The sequence below is a fragment of the Calonectris borealis genome, chromosome 16 (assembly GCF_964195595.1).
Source record: "Calonectris borealis chromosome 16, bCalBor7.hap1.2, whole genome shotgun sequence".
Classification (NCBI taxonomy): domain Eukaryota; kingdom Metazoa; phylum Chordata; class Aves; order Procellariiformes; family Procellariidae; genus Calonectris; species Calonectris borealis.
In genome coordinates, this window is record NC_134327.1 from 8,522,088 (window position 1) to 8,538,104 (window position 16,017).

Here is a 16,017-nt window from a genome sequence, read left to right on the forward strand (position 1 = left end):
GGTTGCCATGGTAACCCCAAGAGCTGGACCAGACCCTTGCAGATTACCAAATCCAGCTACGTTTTGCCAACGCAGCAGGAGCGTGGCACCCGGGACCTCGCTCGGGGCCAGCAACCAGGGGTTGCTGAGGAGCGTCAGCTCTTTCGGCAATCTGCCCAAAAAGGCTCCACCCTCGCTAGCTGACCCCAGGGGGTTCACGCTGGCGGTGCCAGCTGCGATTCCTTTCTCTCTCACGTCACCTGCGCTTTGGCTCTGCGGCCTGCAAGGCCGACCGGTTTTACGAGCAGAAACCACAGCGGGAATTGCTCTCTCGTCAGAGCTGCGCTTTACGTCTGAGCAGCGGGGTCTCTGACAATTTGCACCCAGGAATGAAAGTTCCCAGCCAAGTTACCAAGCCCCTGCAAAACAAAAGCAGTTAATAAAAAAACTTTACCATCCTCTTCAGGTGGCTGTGCCGCAGAGCCCTGCGCCAAAAGGGGGACAGGGCTGCTGACCCTCGGGCCACCGCTCCCCATCAAGGCACTTTTCGCAGGAAGCCTGGAAATCCTTGGCCACAAAAGACAGGGAGGCTTTTGGGGTACCGATAAGGAGCAATCAACAGCAAAACGGGCCCTGGTGCTGGCGTGAGGCAGCCCCTGTGCTGAGCCAGCCCTGTCCTGGGGTCCCCCACGCTGGAGGAGCCCCCGGCAGCAACAAGCCTCTCCCGGAGGAAAACCGGCACTGCTTGAAGCTTCACTCAGCTTTTGCAATTAATTAAGGTGCCATCACACGCCAGCAGCTTGCACCGTTTATAAATCCACCTTCGATCACGTCTCTGGCCCTTCTCTTGACGGCCACCTCAGCCGAGCCCCCTGCCCGCCGTGCCCAGAAGGAGACGCATTTCCCAGCAAGTTCATCCCCGCTGGCTCCCCGCCGTCCCGCTCGTTCCCTGGCAGCAGCAGGGAGCAGCTGGTGCGAGGTGGGATGGGAACCCCCCCCGCAGAACGGGAGGAACATCTTGGTTAAGCCAATATCCGCTGGGACTCGCAGAGCACGGGGCCAAATCCTGCTCGCCTTCCTCGTGCCCCGCTGCTCTGTCTCTCCCTGCAGCACACGTATGGGATGCACCAAGGCTGGGGGTTTAATGCTAACACCATCGCATAGGTAGGTAACGTCATTTATCATAAGGTTTTGTGGTCTGGGGGTTGGTTTTTTTGTGATGGACCTCACTGCCACAGCCAGTAAATGTCTATCATTTACTCACTTTGTTGCCTTTTTTTTGGCGCTGAGATATTTTTGTTCCCTGTCAAAGGGAACTGCTCTGCAGCGTCCTCGCCCCGGGGCAGGAGCTGCTCCGTTGGGCAGGCAATTAAAACCGAGGGAAACCAGGGGCGGGAAAAGGAGCCGCACAAGAAAAAGCTCACAATTCAGCTGTACAGGCCTCCCCCTCCCAGTAATTTTCAGGGGAAAAACGTCTTACTGAATCACTAGAGGAAAGGAAAGCTCAGCCCAGCCCAGCCCAGCCGGCCGCCCGAGAAGTCCAGATTAGAAACTGGGGAGCAAAGTCATCACAGGCTGCCTGCGCCGGGCAGGCTGCGCCGGCTGGCAGCACCAGCACGCCCCGGCAAGCTGCTGACAGCACAGCTCCCTTCCCTGACATCCAGCAGCGTATTTCGGGAAATAAAGAATAATAATAATAGGGGAAAAAAAGAATAAAAGACAAATGGCCCAGGCGGGCCCATCTCTCTGCCCAGGGCTGGGGGCAACGTTATCCTTACCCACCATGAAATGGGGTAGAGAAGGGTAAAGACATATGTCACCGAGAGGCAATTATTTTTGGTCACTCCCAGGCTACGTCACACACTTCACACTTACCCCAACTTTCATGTGTTACGAAGGAAGAAGTGTCAGCTCCTAAAAAACATAAAAGGACCCCCTGGCATCAGTCACTTGCAAGTGATGTGCAGGAGAGGTGTGGGAGAGTCCCGCCGCTGCCAGGTTTCCCACTGCCTGCACCATATGGCAAGGCAGGATGGAGAAATTAAAGATAACAGGGGAGTTAGGAGTTATGGGACAAAGAGTACAGAAAAATAAAATAAAAAAGTTCAGCCTGAAGAGCTGTAGCTCCTCCCGGCCACCCAGAGCCGGGACTGTCCATGCCAAGGGAAAGGGCACGTCCAATCTTCCACCGAGCACTGACCTCGCCAGATCCACTAGAAGTTCATTAGGGAGGTGAAAAGTCCTGTTGTTTTCTGAATTTTATTTGATTACTGTGAAACAGAAGACGCTAGCGAGGAGAAAGGGTTGTTTTTTAAGTAAGGATCCTGGAGTCTGGGGAGAAAGCCGGGGAGGCTGCAAAACAAAGCCCCTATTAACTTTGGTCCCGACTTTCAGGTCACGCACGTTCGGTTCTTTTTACCTGGAAATGAAGACGTTAATTGGAGCCGACAGCTTTCATAGGTTTCCCCATTAGCAACATTTTTAGCCACAGTAGGGCCCAAGTATTCAAATGCTTTCCCAAGGGAAGGTTTTAACCTTTCTTTTGAAACATCTCATGCCATTTGCAGGGAAAAAAACCAGTTTTTTGGCTCGAGGTGAACCAAGCCCCGGCTGTGACAAACTCCCGGCTCCTCTGAACGGGGGACACGGGAGGAACAGGGAAAAGAAACTGGGGAGAGGCAGCCCGGAGCCCGGGGCAGAGCTTGGCACCGTGCGGCAGCATCACCCAGGGGGGCGGCCACCCCCCAGCTCCCCGACCCTCCCCATCCGGGTGACGGGCTCTGGGCACGGCCGAGCCGGAGGTGGGCTCTGCGGGGTGCGCTGGCTCCGGGCCCCTGCGGCGCGGCTGATCTCCGCCACGGAGACGGGACCACACTTCGGCACGGGGCTCGGAGCCAGCAGTCAGTCAGATGAATGTCCCGTGCCACTCAGATGCCCGACCCTGCTGTCCTCGTGCCGGCAGCGGGCACAGGACCCGTCCACAGGTGACCTCTAGGGCAGAAATCAAAATGGTTCCTCAAGCAAAAGCCTCAAGAAACCACATTCAACGCTGTCTCCTGCCCAGGACTGAAAATTACGCAACTTGCTTACTTTCCACATAAATATATGGATAGTGTATATATATATAAAATCCATTAAAATAATATATTTTTATTTATATGTATTATATTACAATATTTATATATATAAAAATACATAATGAGTGATGACGGTATTTCCTTATTTTAGAAACCTTCTCCAACACAGATGTTCCACTCAGAACACGGCTGTTACCCCCACCAAGTTTTGCAGTTTCTCTCCAAGTGCAAATGCATTTTAACTGAAAGCCGTGCTGACACCCGAGGAAGCGGTTAGACTCTCCCAGCGGAGCCTCAGTTATTTACCTCATTGTACCCAGTGTAATCGCTCTGGAAAGTCTTAGTTTTGAAATTTTATGTCTCTACGATGGTGACATCAAGGGAGACCAGACAATTTTACGCGGATGCTTTTACTCATCTGTGCAGGCAGGGCTGTCCCGGCTGCTTTGGTGCCATGAGACCCTGGGGCTTTGCCGGAGCAGGGACAAAAGGGACACATCCTCTGCACGGGGCTTCTTGCAAAGCCACCTGGATGCCACGGGGCTGTGCAGGACCGGAGCAAGGGAGAACTGGATTTATCGCATTTGGCTGGGTGCAGTAGTGCCCTTGCAGCCACGTCCCCTGAAGGAGAAGCACGTTTTTGCCTCGACAGCGCTGCCCTTCCCTTGGGCCCTGGCACCACCACAGCCCCACTTGCACCCAGGCCCCGCAAATTCGGGTCCCATCTCCCCCTGAGCCACTCAAGGCACGCTGGGGCTGCCACAACAACACGCGCCTCCCCAAAAATTATTTACCTGGTAGATAAAAGGACGTCTGTGGTGCCAGCACAGAACAGGAGGCCATCAGCTGCAGGGAAGAGCATCATCCCACTGGGAAACAGGGCTGCACCCAGAGCTGTGAGCTCTCCCCACCCAGGAAAGGTTTGGGAGGGGGCTGACCCTCAGCTGGGGCGCATCAGCCCTTCAGCCGCCTTCTTGTAACGCCCAGCCCAAAGCAGCCGGGGCCAAGCCCCGCTCACCCGCCGTGGGCCCCACACACCCGGCACGGTGACGCCGTGTGGCGATGGGGGCCGGGCCGAGGGCAGGGTGTGCACACAGGCTGCCCCGGGGACCCCAAAAACCAGTCGGGATCAATAAAATAAACTTTCCCAGGTATCCGCTTCCCCCCAACACACCTTTTTAATACAGAGCAGATTGGGGTAAAACCGGCTCCTTTTGCACGAGACCCCAGGTCCCCGGGGAGTCGCTGCTACTCGGGTGCTAGAAAGACGGAGGAGCCTCCACCTGCTGTTTGCCGTTTATTGTAGCGGAGAGAAAAGCAATGCGCACAAGAGGCATTTTGCATAACTTAACAGAAAATAACACTTTTCCTCCACTCTTTACAGATCAACGGGCAAAATCGTTTCCTACACATGGCTATTTTTTTGTGCTAACGGTTTGGTGTGTTGGTAAAATCATGGGTTTCCTCTAATACGCTGCGATAGTTGATCTGAAACCCAAAGCTCAGGCTTGGGGGACTCCTTCGCTGTTTAACACAGCTCCCGCCGCCATTTGCCCGTGGGGAGGGTGAGCGCTGGGTTCATCCCCGCGGCGCTCCCAGGAGGGATTTTTGCAGCTGGGGTCTGGCTGGGGATGCCGAGCAGCTCCGCGGCTCTCGCCACCCGTGCCACGTCCCGGCCGCTCTTCCCCGGCACGGCTGGAGAGGTGACCCAAAATGAAGGGGGCGCGGGCAGCGCCGGCAGCTTCAGTCCAGGGCCAGCGAGGGGATCTTGCAGACGAAGGGGAAGGCTCTGCCACAGGCGTTGTCGTTCCAGGAGCGCAGTGCTACCCCCCAAAAAAACCAAGGTGTTAGCCAAAAAAAGGCACGAGGAGGTAACCACGCACCGCCCTTGGGACTGGGACCTCCTGCTGTTGCGGGAGGCTTTCCCCAGATGTGCTTCCATTTGCACTGCTCCCAGCCGTGCCCCCCCAGCATCCCCACCCCCACCCTGCGGGTGCTGGCAGGGATGCCTGGCCCTGACTCGAACATGGTAGTGGGGAGGCAGCTGCAAACACAGCCCCGTACCCCACAAAATATCAACAGGCTGCCCATGGATGAGGCGTTTAGGTATGTCCAGGGGGTCTGGATACACCTGACTGGTCTCACTGGCAATGAGGGTGTGAAGTGGGATTTTTGCACAAGCAGGGTCTTGCCCCACTTCAGCGAGATGCCCCTGACCCGAGCGACAGAGGGAAAAGCTGGCCAACCGATGGGTGTTTCCACGGGCCTCCTGTGTGGGAGGGGAAATGGGAAAATTTGACCTTAGGCTAAATTCGGTAATTCTTCAAAGTGGATGATGCTCCCCTCCTGCCGCTGCTATGGGAGAGGGAGATGGGCTGTGAAAGCCAGTGTGTGTGCGTATGTGTGTACGTGGGGAAAGAGAAAACACATCCCTTCTCTGCAAAGAAAAAAGAAAATAATAATAAAAAATTAAAATGCAAATCCTCAGCCTGCCAGCAACCTCTTCAGAAAAGCATGAGCCGCAGTGGATTGAATTTATTGACATGCAAATAAGACTCAAGGTGCCCTCGACGCCCGGCGCGGCACTCACCGCTGCTGTGCCTGTACCAGATCTGCACGCAGTCCTCCTCCTCCGGGATGGAGTGGATCCCGTCGTCGGGCTGACTGCCGTCCCAGTAGTGGTAGTCGTAGGAGGAGCCGTCCGTCCACTCGAAGTGACCCTCCTGGCGCGGGGCGAGCGGAGAAAGGCGGCGATCGCAGAGCTGCATTTGTGGGGGTCGGGGGGTCCCGCTCCCGCGCAGACCCCGTCCCGGTCCCCACCCCCGGTGCCACATGGGGACACGGCGGGAGACTGTCACTGCTCAGCAAAGGCCAAACAGCTCATTTGGGTTTTACAACTGAAAACTTACCCCCAGAAGGCTCCAGCATCGCAGTGTTCTCACCAGGGAAGCCCAGAAATTAAACCCATATATTTTTTAACACGCCCACCCAATTCTGTGTTCCTTTTCCTTTTTCTTTTCCATTCCTTTCCCAATATCTACAAAAAATTTGCTGGCATGGGACTGTTCTTCCGATGGTTTCGATTTTTCTTTGTTACATATTAGACTATATATTTCCAACATGTCAGCTTTGAAAAGTTGCAGATTATCACAAGAAAACAATGAAACTTGGTGATTATTGACATCGGAGACATTTTCAGTTTATTTGCTTTTCTTGGACCAGCAGCACAATACTCTTTCTATTAATCCCTTAATAAAATATGATGTGAATAATTAGTAATTATTAATCTATTAATTCTAGTAACACTTTTCTTTTAAAAACAGACTGGAGGGGATGAAATGACAACTTTCCCCATGCGCTGCACAACAGACCCTACGCCACCACCTGATTAATGGGGCTATAAGGAGCGAAGGAGAAAACCAAGTGGCTTTCCAAGGGGGAAAACACAGGGAAGTGACTTTTTGAAAGCCATTTCTCACGTGATTATGGCCAGCTCTCACCTGCCGCAGGTCGTTGAGCCCCGTCCAGATGTCGGTGGGGATGCCCGGCACACGGCTGTTCACCAGGTCGTACACGAAGACGTTTTCTTCCCAGCTGGCAAAACAGAGCAGTACGGAGCCGCTGAGGGTATGTCAGGCAAACGGTCAGGCATGCCCCTAACACTCGCCCTACAGCATGGCCAAATGGGTCCCCCTCTTCTAATTGCTGTTGATTACTTTCCCGGGTCTGTGCAAGAGGTGCGCAGTGCGGGGGAGAGCTGGGGGAGAGGGAGCGGGGGAAAAAGCCTGTGTAATCACGTTGTATTTCTATCCCTTTTTCAAGAGTAAAAAATGCAGTTTTGGGAAATTAGGGAATACTACGTCAGTTTTCCTGCCAGGCCAGGAAAAGGCATTTTTTACATCGCCTTTGTGCGCCCAGCGCATCAGACTTGACCCGGTCGCAGAGGGATGCTTAGGCTGGTGCAGAGGGATGCTTAGGCTGGGACACAAGCTTGCAGCTGGCACAGAGGTTGTGCTGTGGGAATGGGACTTCGTCCCTGTTTTCCTTCTTCCCCAGGCCGTGCCAGGGTGGGATGACACGTTTCTGCGCCCCTCACCTGTGGATGGAGGCCAGCTTGGCTGATCTGATGCCAATGGAGAACTCGGCGCAATAGAGGTCGGCTTCAGCCCAGGTTTTATTGATGGGAAAGTACCGGTAGCAATGGCCTTCATACTCTGTCCAGAAGAGCGGGCAGGAGTAGGCGTGGACGGGCTCCGGCATGGCTGGGGGCAGAGCAGAGGACATCCAGCAGCTGATGGCGAAGCAGCGTGGCCGGGCAGCCGAGCAGGCAGTGGAGGCAGCACTGCCCAGCCCTGCTCCCCCCCACCTCACCCGGGCAAATAACCACCAAACACATGCATGGAAAAACCAACGGCTGCAGAAGCCATGCCAGAGTTTGCAAAAGGCAAAACACGTTTTGCAAAAGCCGTGGGTTTCTCGGTTTTAGCATCTGCCTAAATCAGGAGGGACACTTCAAGCCAGTTTGACATCGTTTTAGGCAGAGGGTGCTTAAAATAAAGGCACTGACATTTGCTACGGGGGAAACCGAGATAAGGGCTCCTCTCGCCTCTGTCAGGCACTGCCAGAGCTGCCGTGCTGGGATGGGAGCTGACAGCCGGGGGCTGCAGGGTTATGGCCACGCTCTGCCCTCCTGCTCTCGCCTCCTGCAAGGCCGACTTGCACCTCCTCCCTCCGAGCAAACCCCCTCACCATCCCCTGTGTCCCTGGCCCGGACGCAGCCGTGCACGTATCCATGCGTTGGATTTCGGCCCCATAAATAGCCAGGCAAGGCGCGCGTGCCGCCGGGAGCGGTGCCGGGCTATCTGCCTCCCACCACCAGATAAGAGCTGGGGCTCCGTGGGGCTGCTCCTCCTCCCCCGCCACTTCTCAGCACAGCAGGGGAGTTACCCCGAAAGAGGCCATTTGGGGGGGGGGGGCAGGATGCATTTCTGGAGCCTTTGCTGTTGCTGCTGAGTAAACGCAGCAGTGGTGTTAACACCTCCCTCTGACCTCCTCCACCTCACGCTCCCCTGTCACACGTGGGGAGGATGCAATGCCCACGCACAACACCCCCCCCCCCAGACACTAACGCACGCGTAACCCCCAAATCTCGTGGCACGTAGGCTTAACTCTCCTAGCTGCTGGTTTTTGGGCCTTGGGGAATTGCCAGCTCCCCCAGAGCCAGTTCCCGCATCCCCGTGGGGTCCTGCCGGAGCGAGCGGGGAGGTGGGCAGGGCGGGGGAGCAGGGGGTTACGGCACACGTCAGATGCCATGAAACTATCCAAGCAGTAACAGGCTCAAGCCCGGAGAGGTCAGGGTGCTAGTACAGGGCCCCCGGTACTGAGGGGCTGGGGGGGATGGCTTTCCTTGAGGGTGGGGAGAGCAAAACCCTGCCAGCGGCAGCGCGGGACACGGGAGCGGCGAGGGCAGCATCGGCGTGGGGAAAAGGAGAGGCGAGGTGAATCCAAAGCAGCTGCGGGAACGTTTGTGGAGCCGAATCCTTCCCTGCCCCCGCACTGGCAGCTCCAGGCAATAATTTCGTATTTCATCAGCTCTTTCCACGTGGGGATCTCTGAGCGTTTTACAAACACCCGCCAGCCCGGGGTCCCTCCTGTCACACACCCCTCCCAGGCGACAAACCACAAATGCAAAGAGCCTTTTTTATCTCTTGAGCAGGGCGCGGAGGCCAACCCGACTGCCAGTAGCACCCGCTGTGCCGAGCCCCGCGGGGCTGTCGCCCCATCACCCCCGCCTTGGGGCCCCCGCCACTCGCTCTGGAGGAGCCATGGCTGGGAGCAGCTCTGCACCCCACAGCAACAAACCCGCCGAGAGCAGCGAGGGGCTCTCCCACCCTCATCAGCACTAGTTATGGGCTGCGGAGGGAAAAAGATAAGGCACACCGGACTGGAAACAAGAGGAACAGCTTTACAGGAGGGTGGCCAAGCCACAGCCAGCTCAGTGGCAATGCAGGGTTCAGCTCTCGGATTCACACCCAGCCATCTTTGCGTTTGGAAAAACCTTGGAATAGCCCTAAAAAAAGCAAATTGTTGCTATTATAGCAATAGAGCAGAAGAACCAGGAATGCCAAGATGTGATTTCCTGGGAGCCAAGCCCTCCTCCCCACGTGGCGCCGGCCGGGGGTCCCGGCCACTCTGAAAGCGAAGCAGAGCAAGGGCAGAGGGTCAAACCCACGGGACGAGGCTTCAGCTTCACTGTCAGGTCACAGCCGAGGCGCGTCCCCCCATCCGGGACAGAGCTGGGATCTGGTCCTGGTTCACAGCGACTCCAGGTTGCTGTGCCCTCCTGCCGAGAGCCCCCGGGGGTCTGACGGGCACCGCCAGCTCCCCCAGCAACTGGGGTTTTATTATAGAGGCTGTGAGGCGCCTTGACAAACTCTTCACCTCTAGCAGCATGGTGGCAAAATTCACAGGGCTTAACCCAGCAGCATCCCCAGCAAACGGGGCCCTTCGCTCCCAAGTGCTAATTGCAGTGGGCGTCCCGGTGCCCTGGCTCCAAGCCGGGCCCGTCAGTGCCCCGATGGTCCAGGAAAATCACCCTCATTTTGTTCAGAGCAGCCAAAACCAAGTCAGAGATGGAGACAGTCCTTCTTTGTTATTCCATACTGCTTCCCATTAGGTAGCATTAATTTGACGAGCTTCAGCGAACCAGAGGTGCCTGAAGGAATTTAAGGTTAAATATACTGAAAAGGAAAATATGGGAGGTCAGCATTTAATTAGCATCTTTTCTGTTAGGTCAGGATCAGAGGCTTTGGCTGTCTCTTTGGAGGAGAACTATTGCTCCCAGTTTTACAGGCAGGAACAACTGGGAGTGCTGCTTTATCTGGGGTCTTTGGGGGCTATTTTTAGCAGAAAGGCCATAAGAAATTGGATGTATGGTTGTGAGTACCTGAGTCCACACATGGCTCTGTAGGAAAACCTCATAAACCAAGCCAGCAGCTGCTAATGGTATTTTGATCTAAAAGGGGACAGGGGAAGCATTTTGGGGCTATTTAGACCAGATCTTCACTTTTAAGCACCCCAGCAAACATCACCCCCAGCAGCATCCGCTCCTCCGCACAGGGCAGGAGCAGCACAGCCACTGCCCGCGGGACAGGGGCTCCTGCCGACCCCAAGTCAGTTCATCCATTTGTCCCCAAATTCCTGGTGAAAAATGGTGGTAGGAATCCTTCCTCCTCTTGCTTATTTACAGTGCAAGTACCTTTAAGGTCAGGGCCATGTTTTAACGCAGCACCAGCAAAAGAGATGTCCAAATTTGATTGAGGATAAGATTCATATCAGGCAGCTGTTACTAACTCAGAAAAGCTGGAAAACAAGAGTATTGGGTCAGAAAAAGAGTTTTGTGCTGTCTGGATTTGTGTTAGTGCCAATGAAACAGGAGCCTTTTAATTTATTTACTAGCTGAGACCCACTGCAGAACCGCCGGGAAAATCACTTGTCACAATCTTGCAGAAGCTGGCGCTGCTCTGCCAAAAAGTTTCACTTCCCCAAGTGGCCACTTTCCAGCTAGAAATAATTAACTGAGAAAACCCCAGCCAGTTTCATGCGGGTTTTTTATTCCAGGATGCTACTGAAAAAGATAAAATACCAACTGTGTGACTCCCATGACTCAGCCGGGGAAGAGCAGGTTTTTTCCTGAACAGCTTCACCCCAAGGTGCAATGCTGCCTCACCTCCAGCGACCTGCAGATTTCAGATACGACATTTGGGGCTAGGAGAAGCTTGGCAAGAGATGTCCATGCAAGGAAGACTCCTGGGGATACTGCAGCTCCATCAAATCGTTTTGGACGGCAGATCGGATCAGGTCAGTGCTGGCAGCAGATGCTCTTCTTGCTGCAGGGTATTGAAGGGCTCCGTTTCATCAACAGCTGATGACTTACCAAAAAGCTTAGAGATGCTAGGAGACACCTCACTGAAAGAGCATGGGCTTGAAACACCCCTCTTAACACATCCATAAGCTAATGCTGCCGTCTGACCTGAAAAAACAAGTGAACCTCTTCAGTTCTTGGCAAGCAACTGGGTTTGGACGGTGTCCATCAACGCCCAAGTGGCTTGTCTGAAGTTGATGCCAACGGAGAAGAGCTGAGGAGATCCCCATCATGTGCAAGGCTGGGTCCTTCCCAGGGCAGAGCTGCCTGTGGAGCCCCCCCGCTGGTACCCGAGGGCTGCGATGCTGAGAGCGAGGGGTGGGGAGCGCTCCCCCGCCGGTGATCAGAGCAGGGGCTCAGGACAAGCATCCCGGTGCTCACCAACACCAAGTTGCTTCTTACGAGCTCGGGGCCATGGGGAAGACCAGCAGCACGGCTTTACCCTGTGTCGGCGCTGCCAGAGCAGTGGGCAGTTACAGGGGATGGGTGAGACAACAGGGCTGGGACAGGGCAGCCCCAGGACCCCCCAGGACAGCTTCAGCAGAAGCAGACTGCGGCGAGGTGGGGGGTTCAAAGTGCCAGCTGAGCCAGACCTCCATCCCACCACAGCCTCGACACATCTGCCAGCCCCCATCCTCTTTATTGAATAAACCCAAAAAATAAGCATTAAAAAGGGGGTTTGGTGGGCAGGAGCGTGTGGCAGGGGCTAAGACAGTGCTACTGTGTGATGCTGGGATGCCTCAGGTCACCCATGGCTTTAGGAGCACGTCCTTAAGCCCTGACACCACAGTCATTACGGACAAACAATCCCACCTTCATGTGATTTGCAGTATTTATCTTTCATTAACAGATGAAAAAGTCTCTTGCTTAGCATCCACCTTCAGAACAAGCAGTTCATGGGAGGGTTTTCGGGCTCTGTGTGTCTGGGGGATGTATGGAGCTGGAGGGGATGGTATCCACTGATGGACGTGAAGCTCATTTAATAACTGGGCAATATTTTACACACTCTGATGTGTTTTTTAAAGCACGTTACAAATTTCCAAGTAAAATTCTAAATGCCAGTCGAAGCATGTTGGAAGTGACATCCCTTCACACAGAGGGCTTTGGTTTTCTAAATCCTGTAACAAAACCAAGCTGGTTTTCAGCTTCAAATCTTCAGGTATGTTTGTAGTTGTGAGGCTACGGCAGGCGCCGGCAGCAGCCCCCCTGCAGCCGGCACTAACAGATAGGAGTTATCTTGCATGGCTTTTTTCCTCCTTAATTAGTTTTGGCGAAGCTCCCACGGATTAGGCATCTGGCAGGAAAGCCGGGATCGTGTCAATCCTTTTTCTCACGAACTCACCAAACAGCACTTAAGGAGTCCCTCTCTGCCCACGTTCCCATACAAATCTAACAGGGCAAGAACAAACTCAGAGCAGCGACTCTTGTTCACGCCAGCCCCACGCAAAAGTTTGCAAGAGCCTTGAGTGACATAAAGCAGCCGCCGTCACTAACAGCTTAGAAAAAAAAGAAAAAGGGGGGGAATAAGGGGGAATCACTTATTTGTGGCCACTTTTCACATGCAATAAGTGTGAATAAATAAACCAGGTGCCTCGGTGGTCCTCCCCGCCTGTCCTGCCAGGCTGCAGTCCTGCACCACTCACGCCTGTGCCTCCGTGCAGTTGTTTCTGCCCGCTGCCCCTGTTGCCCGTGCCAGACCCACGGCAGGGACGGCTGAAGGTCCACGGCATCGTGCCACAGGAGCGCGCGTTGCTGAAGGCGAAAGCGCAGCCCCTTACGCACAGAAACAAAGGCAGAGCAGAGACAGCTTCAATATCCCGGGGGAGAGCGAGCGGGGCTGCTCTTGGCACGTCCCCCCAGTGAAGAAGAAAGTTGATTTCAAGGAAAGCCAGAGATTTCTGAAGAAGTCGGAGAAAGGGGAAAGCCAGCCGCTGACCCTGCAGGAGGTACGCGCTCTCCTCTCCCCGCTACAGCCGTCACAGTTTAAGGATTACCTTTACCCCAAGCCGCAATCAACACTTTGCACTCACCTTGGCTGATCTTTATGTTTGTCTGGGGGAAAGCCTGGGCGCCGAGCAACACCGCGGAGAGGAGCGCGCACACGTCCCAGCCGGTGCCCATCGCCAGGGAGGGAGGACGGGGCAGGCAGCCGGTTGCAGGGGTCGCCGCTCGGTCCGGGACCTCCCGGCTGTGCCAGGGAGGCTGCCTGCGCGGAGGTGGATATAGGCGCTGTGCTGCTCCCTCCCCCAAAAGCAGGGGCTCTCCCGGCGACACGCGCCTCCCCACCCGCCGCCAGCTGAGCCCGGGCGCGCTCGTTGCATCCCACCCTGAGGGACCTGCGCCCAGACCTTCGCCCACGGCCTGGCTCGGGGGGTGCACGTCTCCTCCCAGAGAGCCTTTGTCACACGCCGGAGGCTGCAGGCGAGCAAGGAAATCCCTGATCTACCCCCCCAGTTGCTTCCCGAGACATTATTTTGCGTCCCAAATCTAGCACTGCCCAACCGGGCTGTGCTGGCTGCCTGCAGGCACCAGCGGCCAGGCGCCGAGGGGAGCTCGGGGCAGACCTTCACCTTGGGGTGCCTGAAAAACGTGCCCCTTTTGCCTGCCGTGCAGGACCGGCGTCCTTCAACAGAGGGTAGAGCCCTTCACACAGAGCTGGGAGGCGAGGGCTGCGCTGCTGCAGGGGAAGCTGCGGCTGGGCAGGGTGGGCACCTGGGGGTAAGGCAGGCTGCGGCTGGGGGAAGCAGGTGGAGAGGGGGAGAGCCTTGTGCGAGGCTTTATGCAGCCTCGAACTGTGGGGTTTAACCCATCACTTCCCCATCTTGTGCTTGTTTTTGTTTTTTTTTTAAACCAGGGAAAGGCAATGCTTTGACACACGGAAACCGCCTGGAGGGGGAAACCACCAACTGTGCCCGGGGGTCCGAGGCTCCCTCAGGACCCAGGCTGTGCCCAGCTGCAGGCTCTGCGCCTGCTCCACACAGTCCTGTAACAGCAGAAAACCTTCCGCATCAGGCAGCAGTCAATATTATTAACAGTAATATTATTTAGCACATCTCCTTTCTGTGGTAAAAATTTTTTGGAAATAAACTTCAGATTTTTAAAAATATTGTATGAAGTCCTTTCCTAGCTGTTGCACTGGTAAGAGAAACAGTATAGGCACAAATGCTATGCAATGTTTGTGGTCCTGCTCCTTTTTGAATTTTTGTCTAAACTCAGCATTGAACGAACTGCTTAGAAACACAGCCAATGCTATTCCCTTTTTATTTTTAGCTACAGATTAAAATTTTCAGCGTTTTCTGGGACTTCAGTTGGGATGATCCCTGTTTTTACCGGCAAGACCCAGGTAGGAACAATTTGGGGTGACAGAAAGCTTTCAGTACAGCAAAGTACCCAGACTTACGCCAGAGACAGTAACTCATTCAATCAACTTTCACATATTAAATTTTCTTTGCATTAAATAAAACCTTTTAAGAAAACTCCCCTCCCCCTTTCATTTGCAGTTCCAGACATTGATCTGAAACTATATGGCTCAAGGAAAAGTCTATTGATACATCAGACCAGCAGAAATGATGGAATTCAAGAGTATTAGAAGCCAAGGCACGCCTTCTCCCTTCTTAACTGTGCACCATCCCCAGATAAAGCCAATGTTATAAGCAATTATCAGCAAACTGTGGAACAACACTCTTTGAGCATATTAATCTACTCCCAAAGCACAAATGTTTACACTTAAAGAGAGAGCAGAGATCCAGAATAACTTTAGTCCCGTTCCTAACGACAGACCCACCGCAGCAGCATCCCCCCCAGCGCAGGCGGGAGCACCGAGCCCCCGGGCTGCCCCCGCGCCGGCGGCTCCGTGCCCGGCACAGCAGCTGGGCACCAGCTTCGCTCCCAGCACTGGGACAGTACACGCATATCGTGCACGCAGAGCCGGCTGGAGTTGCAGCTGCGCTTTGGCTTACCTTCTGATTTCACAAAACGTGAGATGTCTTTATCTGCTGGTGGCCCCAGGAGCAGGGCCACGTCTCGCCTATTCAGCTCTTCTGCTCCTCTCCCTCCCCACGCTGGTTTCTGATTGCCCTCCAGGTCGGGAGCTCCTCAGTCCTGATTTATTGACCTTTCCTCAGGGTTTCCTCGCCAATTTTTGGCAGTGTATGTACATGACAGACAGACACACACACACACAGACACCCACTCACCCTGTGAAACAGAGACCCGTGGCTCCAAGGACAGACTCAGGGGCAAGAGCGCCTTAACATTTCATCCCCAGTGCCTGAGCAAGGTCTCAGGTCAGCTTCCGTGGATGCCCAGAGCTGCTGCCCATAGACCCCACGTGGGAAGAATGTTAACGTTGATGGCAGTGACTGCAAAACCACGGCCCCTTGCCTGAGCCTTTTCAAGTTACGGGAAGAGATCAGCCTCCTACAGCGCGTGTTTGCCCAGGACTCCCCCCCGGCTCCTTCTCCGCTGTGATTTATTGATGAGACAAAGCAGGAGGAAGCCAGAGAACAGAGATCTGCTATCGACCTCGCTGCGGGACAGAGGAGAAATTTCACCTTGCAGAGAGGCAGGTTAGCATTGAAATCCACCATCCACAACATGCTCGGAAAGAGGATGCCCATGGACAGCCCTGCTGTCCCCATCGCTTTGCGCTGCTGTCGTACGCCAGCTGCGCTGGAGAGCAGCAGGGAGCCACGTGCAGTGGTCAGTAAGAAGCAAGGGTGTTCACCAGGGGACAGCGTGCATGACCACACCAAGGGTAAGCTCCTACCTCTGTCCACCCCCAGCCACAGCAACTGAGCGATGGTTCGGCAACATGGTCACCGAGGCCTTTTTTTGCCATCCTCTATCCAAGGCCATGCTGTGCTCTGCCCAGGAGAAGGGTGTCCTCCCCCAGCCGCTGAGAGACGGCTTTTTGATGCAGAGTGGAGACATCTCTTGCAGCCTCCTTATATTCATTGCATTCCCTCCTCCACGATGGCAGGGTCGCCGTATCAGGCTTGGCCGTCACACGCAGAGCGTGCACAGGGATGCACAGAG

General features: G+C 54.8%; 1 protein-coding gene across 1 annotated transcript; it reads right to left on the reverse strand.

Moving 5' to 3' along the window:
* Nucleotides 1–4,495: 4,495 nt before the first annotated feature.
* CLEC19A (C-type lectin domain containing 19A) lies at nt 4,496–13,101 on the reverse strand. Its single transcript, XM_075166044.1, has 5 exons — nt 13,011–13,101; nt 7,153–7,318; nt 6,557–6,650; nt 5,647–5,779; nt 4,496–4,879 (listed from the first exon to the last, which is right to left on the reverse strand). The coding sequence occupies exons 1-5, from the start codon at nt 13,099–13,101 to the stop codon at nt 4,800–4,802; spliced, it is 564 nt and encodes a 187-aa protein (XP_075022145.1). The 3' UTR covers nt 4,496–4,799.
* Between the last annotated feature and the right edge of the window lie 2,916 nt (nt 13,102–16,017).

Coding starts and splice junctions, on each gene's coding strand:
- CLEC19A (XM_075166044.1), bottom strand. CDS start 13,101: ATGGGCACCGGCTGGGACGTGTGCGCGCTCCTCTCCGCGGTGTTGCTC. Junction 6,651..7,152: donor AAGCTGGCCTCCATCCACAG/GTGAGGGGCGCA, acceptor CTGTTTTGCCAG/CTGGGAAGAAAACGTCTTCG. Junction 5,780..6,556: donor GGCTCAACGACCTGCGGCAG/GTGAGAGCTGGC, acceptor GCCCCGCGCCAG/GAGGGTCACTTCGAGTGGAC.